Source organism: Herpailurus yagouaroundi, unplaced genomic scaffold, assembly GCF_014898765.1.
Source record: "Herpailurus yagouaroundi ecotype Mexico unplaced genomic scaffold, PumYag 216, whole genome shotgun sequence".
Taxonomy (NCBI): domain Eukaryota; kingdom Metazoa; phylum Chordata; class Mammalia; order Carnivora; family Felidae; genus Herpailurus; species Herpailurus yagouaroundi.
In genome coordinates this window covers 3,246,017-3,273,251 of record NW_024412447.1, presented here as the reverse complement: position 1 = coordinate 3,273,251, position 27,235 = coordinate 3,246,017, and the positions used below count along the sequence as shown (strand labels likewise).

Below are 27,235 nucleotides of genomic sequence, written 5' to 3'. Positions count from 1 at the left end.
CCGCGAGGGCGGGGGCGCCCAGGTTGGGCTCGGAGTCCTTCACCGGATTTGTGCACACAGCCCCGGGAGAAGCGGCCGCGGGTTTTACGGCCCCAGCCCACCCGGCCTTTACTGCACTGCCTGCTGCCAAGTTACGGCTGAAATTCGCACAGCTTCATAATTAGGCTGTAAAAATTCACTCCGGGCTGAAATTGGCCATATAAACAGTGACTGAAAACCAATTCTGTTTTGTTTTTCTCAACTGAAAAAAAGGCAAGGAGAGAAAAAAAAGGGGGATCTGAAAATTAAGTACAAATGACAAGCATCCAAACTGTTCGGGCCGTGGGAGCACCCGGCGACCGTACCGTCATCCTTGGTCCGCTCCAGGAGGAGGGGAGAGCTGGGGACTCCGTTCCCGATGCGGGTGAACGCCAGCACCTGGAGCTCGTACAGCACAAACTTCCGGAGACCCGTCAGCAGCGCCGACTGCGTGTGGTTCCCGCGCACGACGTGGCTGCGGGGCTCGGGATCCAGCTCTTTGGCCCGGAACAGGATCTGGAGCATCAGCACACAAGTGCACGGTCATGAGGGCGCGCGGTGCCAGGAAGGGGTCTCAGGGGCACCGGGGCTCCCAACCCCAAGGCAAGGACCAGGCGACCGTTGCCTCCCCTAGGACCGCCGCGTTTTGGCTTGTGGACCCAGTTTCCACGTGCGGTGTTCCGTGGGGGCGAGCGGCCCGAGACGCGCTTTGTGAGATCTGGGGCACACGGCGGGAGCCACAGCAGCCACAGCCACTGAAACGAGGACTCGGTCACGAACACGGAGATGTTCTGCTTCCTCCAGGAGCCTGCACCCCACTCCGTGTCCCAGCTTATTGGGAAACTGGGCTCTTGCCTCAGGAGAGTCGCTGCAGTCTGCCTGAACCCCAGGCCGCAGCTCCCCGGGGCTAGGTACTGCTGCCCCCACACAGACTCAGCACCCCGGGATGCTGCCCTCCACGGCCCCGCCTGCTCCTGCCCATTTCCTAAGTCCTTCCTCAGAGCTCACCCTTCTGGAACTGGCCCCTCAGTGACCGGAAAGCCACAGAAGATGGCCAGCGAGCAGAGTGACTAGAGGACAGCAAGCTCTTTTCTCCAGGACCCAGGTATGTGGTGGGGAGCGTGGCTCACTGGACCCACTCCAGGGGACTGCCATGTCCCGTGGGGCCTGAGGGAGCAATCAGAGCTCCCTGGAAGGGAGACGCGGGAACAGGTGGGGAAAGACAGAGACTAGGGATTAAAATCACGGGACACCCGCAGGCGACAGGCAGAAGTCTGCAGCTGGCCACGTCTGGGAGAATTCATCCTGCTGCCTGGAGGAGGTGACGGAACAGAACACAAACGGGTGTGAGACTACACCCAGCAATGGCTCCCAGAGAGGCTGGAAGGAGGTCAGCCCCTCGCCCTGATGCCACCGCCTGGACTTCCCGGGGTACTGGTGTGCAGGCATGCGTGCATGTAGCTAAGAACAGGGACCTGACACGCACACCCTAGAAAACACCGGCTTCCGTCCCATACCTAACCTCAGAGGCAGCTACGATGATGACTCCCATTTCACAAAGCCTGGAAGCAGAGGTTCAAGGCTAAGTAGGTGGCTACTGTGTGTGCCTTGCTTTAGTCTATGGTAAGAGGTCATGGCCACACCGAATCCCCAGAGGGTTTAGGTAAGTTTAGATAAGACGCCAGACAGGAATATCACAAAATGGGCCGGTGCAGTCGGTCTGGAAGAAAACACAAGCTCCCTGGTTTAGGGGAGTGGCATGCAGTCCCATTACAACTTACGCGAGGACGGTCACCTGAACGCGTACCTTGTAGCCCAGGATGAGCCCGTTCTGGTCCTGTTCTGGTACCGAAGCCCATGTCAGTAAAATCTGGGTCGAGCTCACAGCCTCGGCGGACACATTTTCAGGCGCGGCTGAAGGAACTGCCGGGGATGAGTTAAATAGGTTGGTACCGAAAATCTAAAGGCTTCTATAAATAAAGGCCCAACTTTTACCCAAACAATCAAGTTGTCCTTGAAAGAGCAACGAATTCTGAGCCTTTTGGAGTGATCAGATTAAGCCTGCAGAGATATAACAGAAATGTAAATCTCTTTAATATTAGCAACAAATTCCACAGATCCGGGGTATTTAGATGGTCCATTTTACCCGAATCCGCCCAGCAAGACAATATGCTTGGGCTGTTTTCATATTAACTTGTGGGAGCTACAGGCTTTTCTCTCCAGGGGGAAATCCTCACTTCCAGACCCCGGTTCAGTGATACCTCTAAATGTGGTATTTTGTGAGGGCGGCAGGGGTGCTGGAGAGAGCAGGTGACGTTACCATGCACATGACCAGGGAGGGGAGGGAAAAATCACCCATGTGCTCAGTGCACATCCTGTGCTACGGGGTCTTTGGATCCACACTCACATCTAGGAGCCGCACGAACCCAGTGAGGCAGGGGTGAGCAGCCCCGTGCTGCAGGTGGGCAAACCAGGGCTGGAGAGCACGCCATCCAGTCCAGTTAGGTGAGTGCTTTTTATACAAAGGGATGGGCCTCTGGAGGCAAGCTGTGCAAATCTTACCTGTGCACCTGCAGGATAAAGTTTGACTCTCTCCTGTTTACGTATGTCACCGAACTAATTCTATTTATTTATTAATATTTTAGAGAGAGAGGGAGACCGTGCTTGCGTGAGCAGGGCAGGGATGGGGAGGGAGACAGACAGAAAGTGAGAGAGAGAAAGAATCCCAAGCAGTCTCACATACAGCCCAACACGGAGCTCGATCCCATGACTGTGGGAACGTGACCCAAGCAGAAATCGAGAGTTGGACGCTTCACCGACCGAACCACCCAGGCCCCCATCACTGGGAGCCCCATCACTGAACTAATTTTGTCCTATATGTTTCCAGTGGTTCAGAAAGAATGTGTATTGAGACAACCATCACACTTTAAAAGGCGAGTCTTTATTTTCTAGATAATCTCTCGGCTTTGATAATTTTCTCGTGAACCCATTTAAACTGTATTCAGATGGAAAAGGTAGGTCTAGCGTCCCCCAGCAAGGTCATGGAAGCATTCAGGATCACAGTGTCACCGGATCCACATCCCACCAGGATCCAATCCGCCGTTTAGTCACAAAGTATCTGAGTATCTTAAAGTTGGTAAAAATAAACCAGTAACTAATCTTACCCTTTCTCTATTTTGAGGCAGCTTCAACTCCCTTTCCAATCTGCCATCTTGAGTTTGGGGACAGTCCTAGAAATTCTTTTTCATTCAAAACAATCCCGATTACAATGCTTCTTTTCTCCTTCATTTGCTCCCTCTCCTCCACAGGATTTCTCACTGCTCAGTCTTGATTTTTAGGGCCTCATTTATCCTTATAATATATCATAATAAATCATAAGATGTCATGAAACCAGTCAGATCGTACTTCAAAATCGGAAACGTCATTTAAATGTGGTTCAAAATGTTCCGCTCCCTGCTTCCCACACCGGCTCTCAGTATGCCTGTGACCACACCGTATGTAAGTGCCCGCGTGTGGCCACCCTCACGAGGCACGGTCTGAAGTTTATTCTCCCCCTCAGCTCCCTCCGCTCCCTCCCTGCCCATCAGGTGCACTCCACCACTGGGCTTTGGGACCCATACCCGCTCCTAGCCACCCTCGAGGGCTAAGCGGTGCCTGGCAGGGTCTGTTCTTGGAAGGGGTGGATTTCTCTGTTGGGAGGGCACGTGTTCAAATTCAGCAGGACCAGGGAAGGCAAGACATCAAAATGCTGCAACAGGAACTGGGGGCGGGGGGCTGCCTGTCAGAGGTGAGGGGCTGCCTCCGGCAGGAGGTTCTGGAAGTACCATTCAGAGGTGGAGGTGCCAAGCTCCAAAGATCCAGCAACACTGAAAGAGAATGTGCAGGTTGGGAGGGCCAATATGCAAGCACTGGTACTCTTGTGGGGAGGGATCGGCCTAAGAGGGGCTCTGAGGACCCCACTCTTCCACCACGAAGAGTGTCTGAGGTCTGGGGGTGCCTGGGTGGCATCCGACTGTGGCTCAGGTCACGATATCATGGCTCATGGGTTTGAGCCCCGTCTCAGGCTCTGTGCTGATAGCTCAGAACCTGGAACCTGCTTCGGATTCTCTGCCTCCCTCCCTCCCTCTCTCTCTGCCCCTCCCCTGCTCACTCTCTCTCTCCCTCAAAAAAATAAACGTTAAAAAAATTTTAAAAAGTGTCTGAAATCTGAATCATCACCTCTTGAAATGAAGATCAAAAACCCTGTTATTCAATTTGTGATGAAGGCACCTTCTGAACCCAAACTCTTCTAACTGAACAAACATCCCGTTAAAAACTAAAAAATAATTTTCTGTACGCCAGAACCCTCAAAAGAAGAATGTGTAGCATAAAGCAACGCTTAGGTTGCAAGAACAATTCTTACTCTAGATCAAAAACTTTCTCAACAAGTGAACCACAAACGTGGCAATACCGAAACTGATCCAGTTGGTGCCTGGGGCTGCTTGTGCTTCTCCGTGATACGTACACACGTGTGTTGTTGTTTTTTGCCAACCAAGACAAAACACAAATCTGTTATGCCTTTTTTTTTTTTTTGATACAAAATCTGTAGCCCGGTATCACCTGAAACATGGAAATCCCTACAAAAATACACAAAATCGCTCAAGAAAGTCTACTCAGAGTTACTGGGTAGGAGGTGACACAGATGGTCTGAAGAGGACAGAGCGAGAGGAAAACATCTGGAGTGAGTTTACGCAGATGCTGACAGCCTCAGCATTCTCCTCACTATCGTGAAGGTAGCTTTGCAGCAGCTGAACAGAGTTTTACAAAAATATAGTCTCACTTCAGCAATTTTGACGTTGGTGCACTTTGTTTTTTTGAGAGTGTTCTTTGGAAATGTAACAAAACAATATTATTTTCCATTTTATTACAATTCATTCATCTTCACGTATCATTTGTACTTTTCTGAACAGAATCCTTGAAGAGTAATTTAGCTGAGTGTAAAACTTGAGGTTAAGTTACTTTCTCTTAGCTCCTTCAGGATTGTTATGATTCCATGATTCCACCGCCTTCTGTCCTCCACTGTCCTTGAGAAGTCGGCTTCAAATCGTCTTGCCTTCTGCAGGTAAGATGCCTTCACTCCAAACATTTTTAAGATTTTCCCTTTGGCTTTCAGGCTTTACACTTGCAGCATAATGCATTTTGGTGTAGACATATTTTATTCTGCTCAGGATGCGTATTTCTTCAGTCTGATAAAATATCAATTCTGAACCTTCTCAGCCGTTATCTCCACATATTTCCTCACTCTCTTCTCCTCCCTCCTTCCCCTCTGAGTCTTATTAGATATATGTCAGACACTGTCATTTTATTCTTTATGCCTTTTAACCTATCATGTTTTCAACCTCTGTGTCTCTGTGCTGTATTTTATTTACTCTTTAGAGTTACAGTTATAGATTACTCATATCTAGCTTTCAGTTTGAGAATTCTCTCTTTAGCAGTGTCTAAACTGCTTTTCACCTCAATTGTAGTGTTTCATTTTCACTGGCCGTGTCCTTTTTTTTTCTTAAAAAGTGCTTTCAAAATGGCATTTTATCTTTAAAGTTTCAATGCTTTCTTTTCATAGTTTAAGACTTTAATATTTATTCCACCTTTATTGAGATATAACTGATATACAACATTGCGTAAGACTAATGGGTGAAACATGTCAATTTGTGATATTTATTGCAGAGAGATTACCACCATAACATTAGCTAACACCTCCTTCGGTCAAATAACTATTGTTCCTTTTTGGTGGTGAGAACATTTAAGATATATTCTCTTAGCAACTTTGTTTTTTGTTTTAAAATTTTTTTTAATGTTGGTTTATTTTTGAGAGAGAGAGAGAGTGCAAGTGGGGGAGGGACAAGAGAGGGGGACAGAGGATCTGAAACAGGCTCTGCACGGGCAGCAACAAGCACCCAATGCGGAGCTCGAACCCACAAGCTAGGCATGACCTGAGCCAAAGTTGGATGCTCAACCAACTGAGCCACCCGGGCGCACCTCTTAGCAACTTTAAAGTAGTATTATTAACTATAATCGCTAGGCTGTACATAAGATTGCTTAGAATTTGTTCATCTTGCAACTGTAAGCCTTCAATAGTTTTAAACGTACTTATTACATATTCTCTTTCATACTGGTATGTACTTTAAAGTAATCAGGTCCTGTTTCCTTCCTTCCTTCCTCCCTCCCTCCTCCCTCCTTTCCTTCCTTCCTTCCTTCCTTCCTTCCTTCCTTCCTCCCTCCCTCCCTCCCTCCCTCCCTTACTTAAAAGGATCTCATTATTACACATGACAGAGTATTCCCTTGTGTGTTTGGCAAAAATTGTGAATTCATCTTTTTCATCTTTTAAAAGTTGTTTTTTATCTGGGACAATTTGGCTGTGACAGTATCTCTCCATAGACGTTTCCTTCTTTGGTTGCCCAGAAAGTCTGGCCCAGGACCACGTTTCTTTCTTTCTTTTTCTTTTTTCACTTTTTGTCTTAAAAAAAAAATTTGTTCTGTTTTTGAGGCCAGTGAAATCGCTTATTGGGTTATAACACGTAACGTTTCAGGAGGAGTGGATCACTGTCTCCCCCGGGGTAAGAAGCTGGTCAGTGAGGATGTTCCTCAGGGCCTTCCAATGACATACCAAGTGTACCGTCTCTGAACCATGCTTATTTTAATAACAGCACTTGTCATTGTCCATCTTGATTTTAGATTTTATTTTAGCCACCTCAGGGGTGCGAACTAGCCACTCACTGTGGTTTTCATCTTCATTTCCCTGGCAGTGAATAACACTGAACATCCTTTCGCACGCTTAACTGACCATTTGTAGGTCTTCTTTGGAACAATGGATATTCAGATCCTTTGTACAGTTATTAATTGGGGCATCTTTTCATTTGGAGTTGTAAGAGTTTTTATATGTACATCACGGACATAACTCTCTTATCAAATGTATGATCTGCAAATATCTTCTACGATTGGGGGACTCTGTTCTTTTTTTAACTCTCTTCATGGTAGTCTTTGAAGCACAAAGCTTTTAATGTTAATGAAGTCAAATTTTTCTTTTTTTGCTTGTGATTTTGGTGTCTGGAACCAAGTTTTACATGAATTTCTTTTCTACAAGTCTCTGGGACAGTGTAAAGGCAGAGCCCCAACCTGAGTCGGGCATGGGACCTAGAGTTACTTCACTTCTTCCCATTCAGCGTCCAGGTAGACAGGTAGATGTGGACAAACTTCCTCGGGCAGAGCTTTGCAGACTCTTCCTTCAAAGATGGTACAGTGTTCAGGAGCCTTGTCTGTAGGCAAGCGTCTCGATTCCAACCCCCCGCCTTGCAGAGACTCACGGCTGAACCTCCTTTTCCTGGATGGGCACCATGTCCTGAGTCCTGCAGCTCCCAGGATGGATGTCCCCTCCCCGTGCCAACCCCCTGGGCCAGCCACCGCACCAGCTCACCACCTAATGCTTCCGTCCCTTCGTGTCTCTGACACATGGGGATTTCCCCTGTTTTTCTTATGAGGACAACCAATAAATTCAAAATCCCCCCTAATTATATTTTGTCCACAATTTTCTAGTTAGTCACGGTGACGCGTTTTTTTTTTTTTTCTAATATTTTCTTGGCCTGCCTGTTACTGGAGTTAGAACAGTCCCTTAGAATGTTTCGAGTTCTCTTCTTTGTCACAAAGACTCAGACACTGAATAGAGCTTTTTAAAAATCCATGTGATCAGACAGCCACAAGCTGAGCATACAGTCTCAATCTTTTATTGCTAACGTAATAAAACCTAGAGCCGAAAAGAAAGCCAGGAAGGCATCTGAGGCAGCCCCGGCTGTTCTGGCAAACCCCTCTTTAAATGTCGGTCCTCTTGGAAGAAGAACGATACATTTCCACCCGTTCAGGAGAGAACCTAGCTGTTTCAGACCAGGTGGAAGGAGCTGGTCTGTATCACCATACCCTTTCAATAGGACAGCAGCCCTTTTTTGGGACTCCATAATCTCAAACTGGGCCAGCGAGGGTCCCCAAAACCACAGGTCAGCCCACAAAGCCCAGAAGGTTCAGGGAACACACTGGTCCTTACCAGACCGCAGTCCGCATTTTTGCCTGTTGACCCGACACTTCTCCCTTCCTCCCTGGCAACCGGCGGCAACCCCGAGCCAGGTGGCTCTGCGCAGAGAAGTGCGTACCATTTCTGGAAAGATTCTAAGGGTCAGGCATGCCCGTTCTTTGCTCTTCTCCCTCTGGTAGCTGGGCACAGATGACAATTAGTCTTACGGCACAGCAGAGCCTGGGTCCTTGAATCACCTCGAAGAGAGCCACCCCCTGAACAGGAACAGTCCTACTTGGCGGCAACTGAAAAGTGGACTTCTATTGTGTTAAAGCCACTGAACCTTCGAGGGGCTCTTTGTCAGTGCAGGTGAGACTATCTTAACATGCCCACAAACTACTTTGTCAAGAGGAGGTCCTGAGGGCCTTGTGCTATAAAGATCTCCCTTAGGAACTCTGTACACTCTTGCTTCTCATCACTGATGGTGAGAACCGTGCCTCACTTCGCAAATAATACCGTGAATCCAGCCCCCGGTAAAATCCGTCATTAATTTCAGATTAGTGGCATTCACTCTAATGACGTTCTACTTAAGTCACGGTCACAGTTGACCTGATTACTGGGTTAGGAGAGTGTGGACGTAGACACAGGCGGGGACAGAGCCAATGAGACGCGATGACGGGGGACACGGGTGGGGGCTGAGCCCCGGGGCGGGAAGAGCCCCCCCACCTCACCTGACTCGCGCGTGCGGCCCCGCACCGCCTCGCTCCAGGGCCCGGCGCCGATGGCGTTGAACGCCTGCATCTGGAGCTCGTACTCCGTCCACTCCTCCAGCCCCTCGATGGTGAACTCCCTCTCCAGCCGGTCGTTGATGACCTGTGCCAGTGCCTGGGGCCGGAGGTCGGGGCGCCAGTACTTAATCCTGTAGCCCACCGACTCGGGGTTCCCGTTGTACTGGGAATCGGGCAGGGGCTGGAAACAAACGACACCCAGGGTGAGCCGGCATCTCCGAACTGCCACCTGTCAAGGCCGCCAAGCCTGGGCCTGTCTTATGAGGCCAATTCCTTGGAAAATATTTCCCGCGGGGAACACGCTTGGAACCTTTACCGCGTTTTGTCCCCCCAGAACTTTTCTTCCGTTAATTAAATGAAACCCTATCAGTAACTTTGGCTGGACGTAATTTCTTTTAATACATCTCGGCTTAATTTTGTGGGGGAAACATTCTGAATAAATATCAGGCTGGCTCTCTTACAAACATTGAGTATTGGCTTCATGTTGACCCAGCTTAAGGACTTACAGGTCCAGCTTATGGCACCACTGGTTTCCCTCCCCCAGAGAATATTCCTCAGTTCCAAGAAGCCAGTGAGTGATGCTGCTAATTAATTAACAGGGTCTCCGGGGCTGGTCTGTGACCCAAGCCCAACGGGAAAACGCAATACTTTTTGGTTTCACCAAGAGGTTAGCTGTGACTAGGACAAAGCCGTGGCCAACACATCACTAAGCTCTGGTTTCACGCTAGGTCCTGGACACTGGAGATGACTGTCCCTGCAGCCAACTTCCGGCCCCCCAACTCACCACCCAGCGGAGCCGCAGGCTGGTCTCACTAGCAGTCCGCACGGTGATGCTGGTCGGAGCCACGTCCGGGGGCGCCTGCAGGGTCTGGATGACCCGGGAGGACAGGCTGAAGGGGCTGGCACCGACGATGTTCACCTGCCTCATTCGAAATCTAGAGGCAAATGGCAAAAGGCAATGTGGAAAGATGGACAGAACAAAAAAACCCACAACGTTCTCGGAAGGTGCAGGCGTGTGTCCCTCTGTGTCAACAAGGCTGCCGCTCAAGGGCACCTTCTTTCCACCTGGTTTCATTAAAAATGCAAATTGCGTATCTGGTCCTTTTCCCCCAAAACCTCCAAAGAATGGGAAATTCATTGAAACTCAGAGATGCTACATTCCCGAGTGCAGCGTAATGGAATGGGTTTCATGGCCAGAAATCTGTGTCGTCAGATGCCACTGACTGATTCGAGTTTGGGGTAAGGACAGGGGGCTGGGGTTCAAAGAAGCAGTTGACAGAACTGGAGTGTCAGGATGTCACGACCAAATGGTGGCCTCGAGAGTCTGGTGTCTTTTCACCAGAACGGATGCCCACACCCCATTCTCTGTCGGCTCAGGAGAGGTGCACTGGCCCCAGAATCCGCACCCCAGGACCCGAACCCCATTGGCAATTGGGACCCGAGGCAAATCAGACTCGTCTCCATTTCCTTACCTATAAAAGGAGGGTGGGGGCGGATGTGCTTTAAAGCTTGGTTGGGCTAATGTTTTCAGTTCTCTGTGATTTGTATGTCGATTACTTGGAGTGAACTTTTGTCCAATAAATGTACCCTGAGCAAACACGCATCTATTACAGAGTCTGGAATAGGACACGGACAGGGGTCTCTAATCACAGTTTCTGGCCTTCGAGGCAATTGTACAACTGACATCAATTTCACATGGAAAGCCTGGAGGCCCTGCAGCTCACGTGCGGAGAAAAATATTTCTCGAAAAGCGAGTGCGTGGTGCCTTGATTCATCTGCTCTATTCTGAGGGAGGCTGTTAAAACGAACAGAAGCTTGAACAGCATCTCTCATTAGGCATTTAGGAAAAAAAAAAAAAAGTAATGTCGGTATTATACTCAAAAAAAATGTTCTTTACAAAGATGTAATTTCACCTTTTACTCTCTGAATTAGTCATTCTTAGTCTTTTACTCCCCGATCTTATGAAAAGTATCTGTCCTGGCAGAACAGTGACATTATCAAACTCAACATCTGGCGATAACTGGAAATTTCATCTTGGTCAATGATCTTACGGGAAGTTATAACATCTCTAACGGCTTGTGATCACACTACCCTTTGTTAAGGCCAAGGATTTACTGCCTGGATAGGTTTCAGGATCAAGAAGCAAAAGGTTACATGGCATGTTAAGTGCTTGATTAGTGAGGCCCGCAGCTCCTGGGCGTTGCAACGGGAAGCAGAGGATATTCAGCGGAAGGTGCTTTGTTTATATACAGACTGTTGACAGGCGCAAGGGGTCACTGGGCTTTGTGAAGACCCACGTCTGGGCTGCCTGGGGCTTTTGGTATTAAGCCTAACATAAGAGTGAGCCATCGCAGCTGGTGTTGAAGGAAGGAGAGCTGCTAATCTGACCTCGGGGATATACCCTCTCTTGGAATCCTCCTGAGGATTCATGTAACGTGAATTCAGGTAACATGGACTGTTACCGCTGCTGAGAAATGCCTCGGTCACATACACAGAGCTGGGTTTTGGTCTTGCGGGCTGAAGCCACCCGCTGGCCTTGCCAGCCCTCCTCCTGTGGCGGTCTAGCACCCGAGGTTCTCACCTGTAATGAGTGTAGGGTGTGAGGTTTGGGATCTCCAGCGTCTGGGCGTCAGGCTCATTCTCCTCCTCGTAGAGGCTGACCCACTCCTCCTCCTCTCCGATGGCTCCAACCTGTGGGAGAGAAGATCGTGAGAGGGGACGGAGGAGCCGCAAAGCGGATGCTGCCATTTACACCGTGTGCAACTGCCTGGTGCGAGTCGCGCTGGGCAGACCCACCCCGTGTCCCGTACATGGGTAGGTTAGTTGAATCTTGCACACACCTTCGGTCTAAGCCTTGGAGACAAGGCTCCTGCCAAGCCCAAGATCCTGCCAGGGTCAGGACCCAGAGGGCGGGGCCTGAGGGTGAAGTCTCTGGGGACAAACGTCACGAACCTCACACCATCCTGTCCTCCCTCCTGCTTAACAGGTGAGGATGCAGAGACAGGCCCAGAGAGAAGACCTGGCCAGGGTCCCACGTGACCCCATGTGGCCGCGTGTCCTCACTTAGGGTCCAGAGCCATTTCCACCACACGATGACCGGGGGTGGGGGGGGGACGGAGTCTCCGCCCACTTCTGTCCCAAACACTCTTCAAAGAACTGGCGCTTCTTCAAAGAACCTTTCGCGGAGAAGGACTGGCCGCTGCCCGGGAGCCAGACCAGCAGGCCAAGTCAAGAGACACCATGACCTCACACCAGCCAGGAGAGCCCTGACTCCACATCCCTATGTCAGGCACTCTCGGCCTTGTGCAGGCTGTGTGGCTCTGGGGGACCCAGCGGACACACGTGGAGGGAAGGCTGGAGCACAGAGGGAGTTTCAGGCCAAACGTGCCGTGCCGAGGTGGGTCATTCCAGGGCCCTGCGCTTTTAACACTTCATAAAGGTGTCAAACGACACAAATGAGCAGAAATGGGCTCGTTAAGCTTGCCAGTGGCCAGGGGGCTGGGGGAACGGCACAAGAACCCGAAATCTCGGAAAACCGGAGGGCGGTCCAGGAGGGCGAGGAGGAGCCTGAGCGGACACAGTACCGACAGGCCCGCTTCCTCCAGAAAGCTAAATGCAGACTCGAAGCTCTAAACACCCCATGTTGAAAGCACGGAGAGAGTCTGGCCGTTCCTCGAGAAGTTAAACAGAGGACGACCATATGGGCCAGCAGTTCTGCTCCCAGGGGGAAGCCCGGAAGCTGGTCCTCTAGCAGGTACACGGGTGCACGTGTTCACGGCAGCTCTGGCCACAGGGGAAGGCCACACAGGGGCCCATGGGCGGACGCGCGGATCAACAGCTACAGTGCCCCCACACCGTGGACTGTGCAGCTGTAGAAAGGAACCTACAACCTACAAGGTGGGTGAACCTCGAAACCATGATGGTAAGTGAACGAAGCCAGACCCCAAAGGCCACATACTGTACGACTGCATTTCATGCAGTTCCCAGAACAGGTAAATCCAGAGTCAGGAAGCAGATGGGTGGGTGCCAGGGGCCGCAAGGAGGGAAGGGTGAGTGACTACTTCACGGGTACAGGACTTCCTCTCGCGGTGATGAGAACGTTCCGGGACCGGGTGTTGAGCAACATCGTGAACGCACTAACGGGTGAACTGCGTACTTTGACACGGTTAACTTTATGTTACGTGAATTTCAACTCCGTTTAAAAAATCAAAAATGTTAAAATAAAAGGTGGGATGACTGGTCAAAAACGTGTGGTGGAGAAAGATCCGGAGGTCAGAGTCGATGCACGGCCCGGGAGTCAGAAAAGCAGCAGGGTAGTCAAATGGGCAGTGACATCAGGAAAAGATGATGGAGTCGGCACAGCTGGGGACAGGTGGGTAGCCTCCAGGACCCTTGCGCCGGTGGAGGCTAGTCTCCCCCAGTCATCAGCCCTGGGGCCCCCACCGGAGCCCGCAGAGACACAGAGTTGAAAGAGGGAGAGAGCAGACGTACATCGAGGATGGTGCACAGAATGCCTGTGTTGGAGAAGGGAGGGTCTAGGCTAACCTGGGTTGGAGGAGCTGCAGAAACAGACAGCACTAAGTGCCCCCAGGGCCCAGGGCCGCCACCGGCCTCCTCCTCTGTGCCCGTGATGTGGAAGGGGCCCAAAGGGGAAGACTGGCCAGTACTGACCACGGCCTGGGTCCGTGCGACGCGGCCGGGCAAACGGAGGCGAGCCCCCGCCGTGTGGTGTCAGGGAGCGCACCAATGTCCACTCAGGAGCCCTGCCCGTGGCCCGGCGTCCAGCCGGGGGCAGACCCTGCACGAATCTGGGGGGGTGAAGGAGGGGAGCTGGCAGATGAACTACAGGGCGGGAGGCAAACCACAGCTGTGCCCCAGACTTGGAGGGTCTGCCGCGGTTCTACCCCACGTAGAGGGGACCACACTGTCCGCTCAGCACTGTTCTAGACGTTAACAAGATGTAGGCACGCCTCAAAGTCAAAACGCTAACAGCTCAGCCGAACTGTACGGAGTGTCAGGAACCCCCTCGATCTGGGCCTCACGGCAGGGTGTCGTGGTTTCTGAGCCTGAGGTGACAGGTGAGCTCCTCTCCGTGAAAGGGACCCTCGGGAGGCTGAACTGCAGCACTTGTACCATTTCTTGTAAGACAGGTTTAGGGGGGAAAAGGGAAAGGAGAATGTAAGGAAAAAGGGAAGAGATGACTTCGGTTTTAGGAGAGTCAGTTCAAGACCTTTTATCTCCTGTTTGAGCCCCTACGGAGACGCCTCAGAGGGTGCTGGGGAGCGGGGCGGCCGGCGCTCGGGGCACCGAGTGACAGAGGCAGGTGCGGGCCGTGGGCACCTGCTCACCACCACCAGGAACCGGGACACGAGTGCTGCCCCGGAGCACTGTTGTCCTGACGTGTCTGTGCGCATGGAGGGGGGACACGCACGGCAAGTGCCATTTGTGGACCAAATCCCCAGGCCCCACCGTGGGGGCCCCTGTGCTTCTGCGAAGGCACTCCTTCCTGCTATCTCCCTGTGTCCCCAGCCCCACCCCTCCAGCCATGGCTGCTTTATCTGAGCTCCTGGTGTAGAGAAATACCCCGGGCTAAGAAACGACAGGGCTTGGTGGTGGCAGGCTTTTGGCCTCAAAGTCTGGCGTGTTGGGATTCCATCTGTCTGGTTGCCTCACTGGCCTAAAGCATTCATCTGCCGGCCCGGTGACTGCCCTGACCCCGTGGACGTCACTGGCCTGAATGGGCACCGGGGGCTCGGAGCGTGCCCTTGGCTGTGCAGCCACTGTGGTTGCCGGGGCTCAGCACACGGCCTCAGCGGGGTCAGCAGGGGTCGCCTGCCCTGGGTTTCTAGCCTGTTTCGCTCACGTGATTGAGAAGACGGGAGAGGAACTGGCAAGGCCTCCTTATACGCTACTGGAGAAACACTGCAAGGCATCCGTGGAGGTTGCAAAGGAAGGAACCGGCTGGCGTGGTTCCCGGGGGCCCTGGCCCGCAGCTGCATTAGCCCCACGGCTGGGAAACGTGAGGGGCCGGCAAGATGACACCCGCTTAGCGTTCCTGGGAAAGAATGCCACTCCGCACTGGAGAGCCTGTGCAGAGAGAGCTCCCAGGCCCTGCCGCCATGTTCCCAGCCATGCCTAACACGCCTTCTGAGAAGGTCACTGTGGGTCGAGTGCAGGGCTTCTGTTTTGCGGAGGGGAGCCTCCGGCTGTAGGGCTAGGATGAATGGATGGGGACACCCAAGGTCACAGTTCCCTGCCTTCCCATGGAATGCTCCGTCTCCTTTTTAAACAACCTGGATTTGAACGGGTGCCAAATTAGCGGCGAGCCCAGGTGGGCGCCGCGTGGCTCCGTTTGGCTCTGCCCGCCACTTCTCCCTGCAAAGCCAGTCTGTCATTACCCGGAGGCGTCACTTAGTCGCAAACACCTGCACCTTGCAAAGGCTCTTCCCGCCCTCGAAAGTGTGCCCCCTCCCCACTCCTGTCCTTGCAGCCCATGAGCTCCTCTAGAAGCTGCAGGGCGGCCGGGGCTTTGGGAAGCATCCAGGAACGCCCCTGCCCCCATGCCACTCATTCTGCCCTCTCAGGGCATCTTCTGTGTCCCTGAGATACAGCGTTCCTCCTGCCTGTCACATCCTTTTAAAAACATGACTCTCCTATGAATACACAGTACAGGTCAAAGATTCCTTTTGCTTGTTGGTGAGGGAACCAGCAAGGTGCCGAAACTGGTTCAGAGAATATCAGAGTCAAAGCGCAAGGACTCCACCAACGAGGACACACGTTTTGCCCCAAGATGGCAAAATTAGAAGTAAAACCGGTTACAAGAGCACGGCAATCCTAACCTCTGGGTGCGGAACTTTCAATCTTCTGTAAGTTCTAACTTAGAACATCTAACTTCACAGAGCCTGAGCCAAATCATAAATAGTAAGACAAACACAATCACGGTCCTGAGGACAGACGAGCCGAGCCGTAGGCAAGCTCATGAAACCAGACCCCAGTACAGGGACCAGCACGCTACGGCCCGAGGGCCAAATCCGGCCCACCTCCTCCCGTTTTTGTCAGTAAAGCTTTACTGGGACACGACCACACTCGGTGTGGCACTCGGAGGTGGCAGGACCACCTCCTGCCAATGGCTGCTTCTATGCTGCCAGAGCAAAGCTGCTAAGTTACAGCGGAGACTGTCTGCCCGAAGGCCTAAAGGATTAACTATCGGGCCCTTCACAGGAAAAGTTTGCCAACCCCTGGTCCAGCGCTTCACCAAAAGGACAGGCAGTGCCCCTCTGCCTCCTTACTGAGGTGACTTGCCATGTTTGTCTTCCCTTTTGTCTGCATGAGAGCCCCCAGTCAGGTTCAGGGTCTCACCCCTCACTGCCCCGCCGGGCATCACCCCCAGGAGCCGTCCCAACCTGTTGGCTTCATATACAAATGTGCAGGATTTCAAAATCAGTACTGAAACGAGGTTGTCTTGCGCTGAGCTCCAAAAGCAAATTATTACCAAAAATGTAATTTTACTTACGGATCTCCGAAGCAGGGGAGGAGGAATGCTTAAGTTTCTATAATAAAGGGTTTACATTTTGATCTGAAGCGACCAGAATTCTTTTTCGCGAGGAACAGAAGTCTTTTGACACTTGCTGGGCTCCTCCGGCTCTCTAGTGAGATTTCAAAACCATCACGACGGAGTGTTCTAGAAGTAACTAGCTGTTCACTAATGATGTGCTGGACATACAGTGTGGCAGCGCTCTTTAAAGATGAAACAAATCAGAGCTCCACGGGGAAGCTGGGATTTTGACGGTTTTCTTATTCTTCTTCTCCTTCTTCTTTTAAAGCTAACAAATAGCACTTTACAATACTTAATACAAAAGCAGAAATGCCACACATTTCAAATGCCACTCATCAGGGGGTGGTCGTTAGGATCCATTAAGGAACTGCTGTCCTCCCAAAAGCCACGTTCCTCCTGGAGGGCTCTCACTGGCTCGTCCGCCTCCCTGTCTGGCTGGGGGGCTGGGCTCCTTGGGACACAGGTGCTCACTTCATGCCTGGGGGTCCCAGAGCCCACCACCCTCGCCAACTCGGGTTTTCCATCAGAACGGGAGCCGTCTGCCCTAGGACAGCCTGCAGCCAGCGGGGCCTCTGAGAAGTCGAGCGGAAGCCAGCCTGCCAGGGCAGGACCCCCAACACCCCGCTGAGGCCCTGGAGGCCAGAGGAATGGCTGCTCCCAGGACGGTCATTAACCTCATCCTCTGAAACGTACCAGCAAAGGAGAGGATGCATAGGAACGGGCGGCTGTGCTGGGAGAGGTGGTGGTGGTGTGGGGGGGGGGGGGGGCTTGGTGGCATGAGAACACTCTCCTTTCACCCACAGCTAAGAGAGGGAAAAGACTCTTCAAGAATTCATTCCAGGGAACTCTGCCAAGCCAAGTGCACCCTGCTGGCTGGAACTCCGGTGTCAGCAGGAAAACTTGCGTGTCCAGCAACTTCCACGGCTACAAAGGCCCCTCTTGCTCTGAGCGGCGTCCCCCGCGCCCCAGCCAAATGAAGCGCCCCGGTGAGGACGCGGGACAGACGGGGCATCTCCGCATGGCTCTGCTGGCCAGTAGCGCACGACCAGGAAGGGGCTTAGGCCGTCCGTCCGTCTGGAACCCTGATGAGTCCTTGGGGGGGCATCATACCTGCACTTGACGGAGGAGGGTTCAGGCTCTGCAACAGCCCGAGCCGGGATCCCCAGTCCTCCCTCCTGTTCACAGCTGTGCCCGCTGGTTACTTATTTATTCTTTTGTAATTGTTTAACATTCCCTCCATCTGCAGAAGCAGGACTGTGACGTGACTGCTGGGTCTCCTACCATGTGTGGCCTCAAGGACACTGGGTTCTCCTGCCCCCCCTCTGGCTTCCCAGCTTTGTCTTCTCTGGTTCCTCCTTTGCCCCCAGTGACACCCAAATGGAGTGTCCCTGCAGGTGTGTCCCGCCCTCCTCCTTGGCCTCCCTCGGCGTCGGTCTCCTTCCTCCTAGCGTTCGGTGTCCCTGCTCGGGTGGCTCAGACCCCCGTGTGTGGCCTGCCTTTGTACTGACTACCGGGTGGACGTTTCTAAGTTCTGCTCACGTCTGAGCTAGCGCCTCAGACCTGACCCACCTGCGACAGCGCCTGTTCTGCCCCCACCCCGGCTCCCCGTCCTGCTCCCTCCTACCCTGCCCAGTGCTCGCAGGCAGGGTGCCCTGCAGCCTCTCACGGCTGCTTGACTCCAGGGACGGGACCTGGCGTAGAAACTCCTGACCTGTTGCTCGAACTACTCCGATAGGTAGTGTAGTCAGCGAACTGAACACAGCAGAATGTGCTTGCTCGTAAGAGCCTCCCTGCCTTAAGACCAAAGGTTCGGGGCTGCCGACGGCTGGCCGCAGGGTCTGCGTGCTCAGGGGCCTGGGGACTCGCATCCCTGACTGGCGGTTGGAAAGCCACCAATCTGGCGGGGCCCTGACCTGCCTCTCGGTGAAAGAGCTGGCTCCTCGTCAGTCACCCTGTGCAGCGCGCCTGGGTATGTCCCTCAAGTACAGGCCCCCAAATGCTGCAGCCGTGACGGGGCACTCTGCGCGCGGGGGAGCTCCAAGGTCATCCCTGCTGCTGCCTGCTCCTGCTCCTTGTCTGTGCCTCGTCCCACCCAGTCCTCCCTGTGTTGCCTCCCGTGGGCACCCCCCAGGGTTCCCCCACTTTATACACAGTCCCCAAATGTGCCCCCACCTGAAAGAGCCTTCTAGGGACGGTTTTCCCATGAAGCCTTCCCCTCCCGTGAAGAGGCTTCTCCCGCAGGCCATCTGTGCACCCAGGACAGTCCCTGCTCTGGAGCCCGTGTTCTGAGCTCGGCTGCCCGGGGTCTGGGGGCTGGTTGTATGCAGCCTGGGGACCGGGCCATCCCCTCACAGTCTCTCCCCGGCCCACGCAGGTGGCCTCCTCTGCAACTGTCCCTTCTCTCCCATCAGATACGACCCCTCTCACGGACAAACGGGACACCCACACCTCCCTGTGCCACTGCCCAAGATCCTGAAATGCCGGCGAGGACTTGGGACCCCACTCTCCGGGTGGCGTGCACGGGGAAGGTCGCGAAAGGCACGGGGGTGTGAGAACCGGCCTGCTACCTGCCGCCTGCTTTGTGATGCGGGGACCTCAGCCTTGCCTGTAAAGTGAGGACGGAAATGACTCTCCCCCGGAAGTCGTCTCCGCAGCACCCTGCTCGGACACCAGGAGGTGCAGTTTCCCATGATGCTTTCACTGCAGAAACTCACCAGGCCGTTCACACGAACCCCCGCACCCGTCCCCCCTCCCACAGTGCCTGGGCACACCCCCGCCCTGCAGCCGCCCCCCCGCAGGTGCACCAGCCACGCTTCCAGTTTCTGCATCTGACCCCTGACCTCTGGGGCCCTGTGGACCCTGGAGCGGCTGCCCCAGGAGGCACGCAGCCGAGGCCTAGAGAGAGCAAACAACTCGCCTGTGACGACACAGTTTTCGGTCCATAGCCCACACTGTATCCCCTCCTCCAGGGGGCTCCCGAGCTCTGGGCCACCGTCCCCCTGCCCTCGTCACCCAGGGCCAGGGACCTATGCCCCGGAGCCTCTCACATTACTCAAGCTGGCCAGGCCTCAGCCTGCCCTCCCGCCTCCCCACTCCTTCCCGCAGAAGCCAGAGTAAGGCTCTCACCCCAGCGCCACCTCCCCTGGCCTCCTGACGGGCCCTGGGGCTTCCCCCTGTGGCCCCGTGTGGCATCCCGTGCCTCTTCCTCTGGGAACGGTCAATAAAGACTGTTTCTTCAGTGAGTCATCTCCTGACCTGGTGGCCTCGCCACACCTGAATAAAAACTAAGTTTGTATTTTAAAACAAGAGGTGTCACGTAATTTTCCGACTCTGCCTTTTGCGCGGCTGTTGTCTCTGCTCAGAACGCCCTTCTCACCCTGCAGCGCCCAGCGCCAACCTCGCCTCCGCGGAGCCCTCCTCGGCTGTTCAGGCCAGGCCCCCATTTGCTTTCGGGCTCTCTCTTAACAGCAGGTCTCATCCGCGTGAACCAGATTATATGCCCGCCGTCCCGCCCATGCCCCCACCCCCACCCCCACCCCGGGCTGTGAGGTTCTGGAAGTCTTTGTAACTTGGAGTTGGGCACCAGACCGGAAACCTGTAAAACAGGAGGTGCTTCATAAATGTCTGCTGGATGAACGGGTGACTGAATGACACAAATATAAAACCTGGTGCCTGAAAAAATGGAACATGGGTGAACCTAAAATCCAACAGGAGAATTAGGACGAAAGGTTTAGAGCGGTCCTCAAGATGAATAGAAAAATATTACCCTCGTAAAACTTAATTTGGTTTCACTGTTGTGATTTCTATACGTGTTGACCTCTCTTTCCGGAAAATGACATGATAAAACATTTCCCTAGGTTCCTACCTGCACCGTCACTGATGCCATGATATGTGCTGCTCTGTGGTATTTTTAAAAGTCCCGTAATGGGGCGCCTGGGTGGCGCAGTCGGTTAAGCGTCCGACTTCAGCCAGGTCACGATCTCGCGGTCCGTGAGTTCGAGCCCCGCGTCGGGCTCTGGGCTGATGGCTCGGAGCCTGGAGCCTGTTTCCGATTCTGTGTCTCCCTCTCTCTCTGCCCCTCCCCCGTTCATGCTCTGTCTCTCTCTGTCCCAAAAATAAATAAAAAACGTTGAAAAAAATTAAAAAAAAAAAATAAATAAAAGTCCCGTAATAGGACCTAAAAGGATCCGATAGACTAATGAACAAGAAGGCTGGTTCAAGCCGTTCATCTTGTATGGATTTCCCAGGCTGGTCAAGAAATAAGGGAGAAAAGTCATTGTCAGGGTGTCATCAGGCACAACCAAGCAAACAATAAACACTTTGAAATATCCGCGAGTGACGTCGCAGTCACCTAGCACGGCTGCGCCTCAACGCTGAGCCAGACACGTTGTCCCGGAACAAAGAGGGGCCCATCTTGGCACATTACGCAGGTGACTGCGTCATTGTTGAAGGAGCCATTAGAACTGGTGACAGCCCTCCTTTGCATACTCTACAGACAATTTAGAACTAATGTCACTCTTTTTCTTCCTATTATGAGAAAGAAATTCAACTAGTCAGAGTTTATTACAGCTGAGCTGCTGACAGATACGCCTGAGAAGGGCCACAAACGGCTCTAACCTCCATCCCTAATGAGGGAAGGGGGAGATATAATTAGTGATTACAAGTCCCCACCTACAGATCTCCGAGCGATGAGGCAAAAAACGTCTGGCCTGTGACCCTGCTGCAGACGGGACATGCTGGAAGAGATGACAGGAGCCAGGTGGATGGTTAGGTAAGGACAGGAAACGCCGCGAGAACACGGAGGCTCTGCCCACGAGTAGGCGCTTGTGTGGTGACCTGCCCCCGCAGCCTTTCCGGGCACCCTACTCCCACGCAGCCAGCCTGCCTGGGTCCCAGGTGAGCGGCCACAACAGGACAGACAAGATGCCCGGTCTCGCCGAGCTTACGTTCGGTCTCTGGGGACCCTGTGACCGCGTAACAAACCAAGAAGAACCTTTCTGTGGGAACGGAACAGGGGGAGAGGCTCTGGGCCCTCTTGGCCCGTCTGCCTCACCGCCCCCCCCCCCCCAGGTTAGGACTTGGAGCCCGGTACCCCGGCTGCTTTGGATAATGGGTGCGGAATAGGTAGTCCCTCTGTGCACTCAGGTGGCCCGTGCCCTTCAGGCCGGAGGAAGCTGGGAGCCACCGAGGGCTGGCGGGGGAGCCCCCTTGCCGTTCGTGGCATAATTTATACCAGGAAAAGGAGGCCAGGGATTGCCGGACTTAACATTTTTCAAGCATGGATTTAGGTTGCTCGTGAGTGAGTTCTAAGTACCGGCGGCTTGACCCCCAGCTGACCCTCTGGGCGCTCGAGCCCGGGCTGCCTGCCAACGCCAGGAGCTTGGGCCTTTTCCCGACTGCAGGCCCCACGTCACAGGGGACTCAGCCCTCCTCGGTTCTCTGGGCACGGAGTACCTCCCGCCCTGAGCTCGCCTGGGCCCCGGGCCCACTCTGGCCTGGGCCTGCCTGACTTTCCAGGTGTTTCCGGGTGTGGCCCTGCATCCTCGCCACGGGGCCTCCCCAGGAACGCAGTCTTTCCTCAAACGTTTGCCTTGATTATTTTGATGATGTGCTTCCATTTACTAAGTGCTTAATAAGTGTGAGTGCCATGCTTTCAATGCACTGCTACTCCCACCACGCAGCAGGGTGCCGGTGACCACAGTCGGCCGCCAGCCAGCGCTGCGGACTCCCCTACGCCCATCAGCCTGGAGCCTGGCTTGTCACCAATGCGCCTACGCTCCTGCTTTGGCTCTGCCAGTCAGCCTGTCCCTTCCTGGTCTGGCCTCCGGCCATACGGACCCCACAGGTCCTTACCTGTCCTGCCCATCCTACAAAGGTCAAGGGCAAAGCTCCAGCTCTAAGTATTTTATTGCAAAATCCTAGTATCTCTCTCAGCCTCCATATTTCCAGGTTTGCTCTTTAACATTCGGGTGGGCTCTTAAAGGGAAGAAGACGCTGAAAACAGTACACAACTCCTACTTTCAAATGCAACGTCTTCATAAATTCAGCCTCCTCCAGGCACCTGGGTGGCTCAGTCGGTTAAACATCCGACTTCGGCCTATGTCATAATCTCGTGGTTCATGGGTTTGAGCCCCGCGTTGGCCTCTTGCTGACAGCTCAGAGCCTGGAGCCTGCTTCCGATTCTGTGTCTCCCTCTCTCTCTCTGCCCCTCCCCTGCTCATGCTCTCTCTCTGTCTCTCTGTCTCTCTCAAAAATAAATAATCATTAAAACATTTTTAAAAAACCTCAGCCTCCTCTGAGGCCTGCAGCCGTCTGCTTCCCCTGCACGGCTGGACATCAGTCTCTCTCCTATTTGTCAGAGTCAGGGCTGTATCTTCCCCAGAGGCTACGGTTCGGCAGAGCACAGGCGTGGCAAGGACTCGACCACAAGGAGTGGCCAAAGGTGCAGACGGAGGCAAATCCAGCTGAAGGGAGTGGCGAAGAGCTACGCTCCCAGAATTCTCAGGTCACGCTTGGCCTAAAGCCCCGGGCAGCGTGGGCACGAAGGGAAACACCGGGGCTGCGCGGGCATCGGCTTAAGAGAACGTCGACGCGCTCGTCCACCTGGACATTTTCCCTGCAGCTCGCCGCTAGCAGAGATTCGCTGAGAGAGGCCGTGGCTCGGCAGGCTGGGATATGCTCGCCTGGGGAGCCGCGCTCACAGGTGAGCCCGCCAGCCAACGGGAAAGAAAACGAAGCCTGGCCGTCCCCTCGCCAGCCCGAGATCCAGTCCCTCGGCAGCAAGTGCCCCGGGAAGCAGAGAACCTCGCTCGGCACCTCAGATTCTTCCAGGGACGTCTCTCCACGTGCCACTGCCGTGGACACCGGGGCCACCTGGGGCATCCCTGATGCCCCACCTGTTCCGTCTCCGCTAGTCTTTAGTTACCGGGAGACCGCAGTCGGCAGGCGCGTGCTTTATTTTATTAGCCCGTAACACTCTCTACAACAGTTCCTTTTAAGAAAATGGTACTATTATGCACAAATAAGCACTAAGTGGGCTCTTCTCCCCTCCCCGTTTTCGGGATGGAAACAGCTTTATCTGTACCACCAGCGTCTTCAGTACAGGGGACCTGCTCGAAGCAACCTTTTGAGAAAACTAGACGTTATTTTGGCTATTAGAGCACAGCAAATGGCTGCAGACGGCAGGGGTCGGCAGGGGTGCCGAGAAGGCAAGCAGGAACGGAGCGGCAAATGAGAACATAGAACATTTGCATTTTCCCCTTCTATGCGTAGAAACAGGGGAAGAGGTGTTTTGCTCGCTCTGCAGTCAAAGGTTACTAATTAAGCAAAGCGTTACCGAACGAGAAATACCTATAGAAGTTGCTTTCTACAACTTGAACCCACATCTGAGCATCAGCTTATCACGCGGCCCTTCAATGCATTGCTCCGAGGATCTTTTATCCCATAATTCACTGAAGATAACGCCAAGTAATACGAGCCTCCCGGTGCGCTTTAAAAGCAGTCAGAATCTAAAGGAAACTTTTCTGCAAAGACCGTATGACTGAGAAGTGGGTCAAAGGGAAGAAAACGATGCTCTCCTGCCACAAAGTGTTTGGTAAGACCCAAATCCTCACACCTGGAAGGCCGCTCGGCCGTCGCCTGCCACGACCCACCTTCCTGGTTCCTCGAGTCAGGGTGCAGACGCCATCTCCTTCCCGGGCCTCTGCCACCGCCTGAATGGGTGAAGTCTCTCCTTCCCGTGTTCTGCTGGCACCCGGGGCCCCCTAGGAACTCGTCCCCTGCTTCCCGTGTGGTATGTCGTTGAGTGGCCGACTTCTCACTGGACCCAGTGTTCCTGCGTCTCTTTCCTCTCTGAACTCAGGCCCCCCACCAGGCACAGAGCAGCTGTGAGAGGGGATGCTGGAGTCTCACAGCATAGAAAGCCTGGGCTCAGCTTGCATCCGCCCAAAGAGAATTAGGTGAAGAATGTTCCAGAAGCTTTCTCCTATTCCAGCTATAGTCTCGAGGGCCCTGTTGTTCTGAGTTTAGGAAAGTTGGAGCCTGGCTGGCCTAGGGAACCCACCGAGATGTTTTTGCAGAAGCAGCTGGGCCAGCTGAAGCGAGGCTTCATGGAGGGAACACCACGTGGGCGGGCAGTACAGACGAAAGTCAGGGGCACAGGTCAGGGACACGCCTGCAGGCTGGCAGGTACCCGGAAGAGATTTCATTTGTAAAGTGCCTCTTGCCTAGAGAGCAGAGGCACGTGTGTCTTAGAGAAGTAAGTATGACAAAGCGTTCGTATTCTCTGGCAACCCCTCAAGATGGGTAGGAATATCTGTTTTACAGACAAAGAGCCAGCGCTGGGTGGCCTGCCTGCAGCCACCGGCTGGGATGGGTAGAGCTAGGATTCAAGGTCCAGGCTCTCTGACCCCCAAGCCTGTGCCATCTGTCCCCAGGTCACCGACCATTTCATCTGGGCACCACGTATTCCTGGCGAACTTGTCCATGGCCTTTCCTGGGGCGTGAGTCGGAGGTGATCCGTGAAAGGTGGTGAATGCCCAGGGTGGCACGAGGGGAGGGTCAGGATGGGGTTTCTGGAAAGATCTCGTGGCCAGAGTCCTGGCCGTGAGAGCGAGAGGAGGGGCTGCAGACCTGCTCTTCCCCTGGAGGGGCCGTGTGAGTGTTAGCAGGTGATGTGGGTGGAGCTGAGTATGTTCTGCCTGGAGCTCCCAGAAGACTGGACCCTGGCCGAGCGGTGAAGTGTCTGCCAAGGCATTTAAGGAGATGCTCATCGGTTCACTTTTCAAGGCACACCCTCTGCTATATGCCTCCGAGGTTAGTAGGAACGGGTCGCAAATAAAAGTAGGATTGGTTTGGCCAAAAAAAAAAAAAAAAAAAAAAGGATATTCATGCTAACCTTTGCTGCACCATTATGAAATTTTCTTGGGATAACTCAGTGTATGTTTGGAACCAGTCCAATGCGTTCAGCCCAAACTGGATTAGTATGACATAAAGCTTGGTAGTGGTCTGTTGATGGAGTCAATCCAGGTGTTTGAGGAGAAGGGCATCTTCTTCACGTGGCCAAGTGGTCACTAGAGAAGGGCACGCCGGCTCTGTGACGGAAGCGATGTGGGGCTCCCAGCGCACAGAGTGGTAAAATGCTCATCGCTTGTCCTCTGTCCTAAGGAGCCCAGGAAAAGTCTTTAATCTTTACCTTCTAGGGTTTGGAACGAGGTTTCTTTATACAGATGAATGTTTACAGTTTAGGAACACTGAAACACAAGCAGTTCAGATAATGCACTTTAGGGGGAAAAAATTCTCTTTTGGTTTTCAAGTTTCAACCATCTGTACCACTACCAGAATTGTTAGGCTTCCTGAGTTAATTTTAAGACACCTTAGAGAGAATGCTTGTCAGGGACTTCCCGTTCTAGCAGTATGGCAGACTAGATAACCTTGAAGGTTAGCCTCCCACCCCCAAAGCCAGAGCAGGGCTGGATACGGCACAAAAGCTGTCTTCTTAGATGCCCGGCCAAGTGCTCGGGGAGCAAGGGACATATCTTGAGGCCCATGTCAATGTGACATGTAGCCGTGGCCAAACCCATCGCAAAATCTAAGCAAGTGCTGTCTGTGGGAGGAGACGCTCATAATAATTACAGCCTTTAGGGATACAGAAAAACATGGTGGACGTGAAATACTGGACATAGTAACAAGCACAACTGGCTCAGAGTGAAGGGATTTTAGAACCCTGTACCACCTGGAGGAAGATGGAGATAATGGCTAACTTTAGATTTTGCTAACTCACATTTGCATGTTACAATTTTAAAGGCAGCTGGTGGGGGGGGGAGGGGGGCCAGGACCTACATCCAGGCAGCTGGCAGCCGACCCGGTTGGGAGGAAGGCCCACATCTAGGGGGATTTGGCAAATCAGTGAATAACTGAAGTTAGTGGGAGCCAAAGAAGGGCTAGTGTCAATGTGGAAAGGGTCGGCCTGAATACACAGGGGGCTCTAAACTGTATTTGGAGGTGCTGGTGGGAACTAGCGATTTTCGGCATATACAGACAGACACAGGAAGAGACTGAGGTGTAGGTGTGTGTGCACCTGAGCATGTGCATTTCCTAGCTCTGGGCACTGAGGAGGCCTGGACACAGTGACAGCCAGTGGCAGTGAGCCCACGTGGTGCCCAGATCTTGGTTTCTAAATACCACTCTCCACTGAAAGGCCCCAAGGTTCCTTGGAGAAAGGGCTGAAAACAAAGAGGAAACAGTACGATGAACCTAGAACACCTAGTTTTGCCAGAAAGCAAGGGTGTACTCCGAGCGGCGGGGGCTTATGGGGGGAACATGAAAACCAGGTGGGAGGGCCTCCCCCCGCCGGTGCGGGAGAGCCGGGCAGCGACCGACGTTAGCAACGACAGCAAGAAATTTCAGTGGATGACAAAACCAGTGGATATGAGCAGGAAGGGGAATGAGATTTTCACAGAGTCTCTAAATACCTCCACACAGAACACTTACTCACTGTGAAGAGGAGGAAAGCGGCTCTACCGTGGAGAAAGCCGGCAGACCCCATTTTAATCGTGTGAGCTAAATTAACTCCACCAGCCATGGGGCCTATCAATGTCTTATTAAACCCAACAGGACGCAGTGGCAAGAACCCAGCACCACTTCGGCCACTATCTGACCAAAAATGGAAAACCTGACTCTAATCCTAAAGAAATTTACAAACTCGAATTGAGGGGTATTGGAGGAAATGAATGGCCTGCAACCTTTGACACTGCTAAGGTCATGAACATCAGGGACTGGCTGAGGAACTAACCCAGGTTGAGGGAGACTGGAGACAGTGTGACAGCCGGGGGCAGA

At 53.3% G+C, this 27,235-nt stretch overlaps 1 protein-coding gene across 1 annotated transcript in view; it reads right to left on the bottom strand.

Moving 5' to 3' along the window:
• Window positions 1-27,235, bottom strand: part of SDK1 (sidekick cell adhesion molecule 1) — a 530,100-nt gene that overhangs the window by 102,546 nt on the left and 400,319 nt on the right. The window contains exons 22-26 of the mRNA XM_040455762.1: window positions 11,426-11,535; window positions 9,629-9,779; window positions 8,788-9,025; window positions 1,826-1,941; window positions 345-534 (exon numbers count right to left, since the gene is read on the bottom strand). Coding sequence (XP_040311696.1) covers window positions 345-534; window positions 1,826-1,941; window positions 8,788-9,025; window positions 9,629-9,779; window positions 11,426-11,535 — 805 coding nt within the window. The remainder of the gene's footprint in view (window positions 1-344; window positions 535-1,825; window positions 1,942-8,787; window positions 9,026-9,628; window positions 9,780-11,425; window positions 11,536-27,235) is intronic.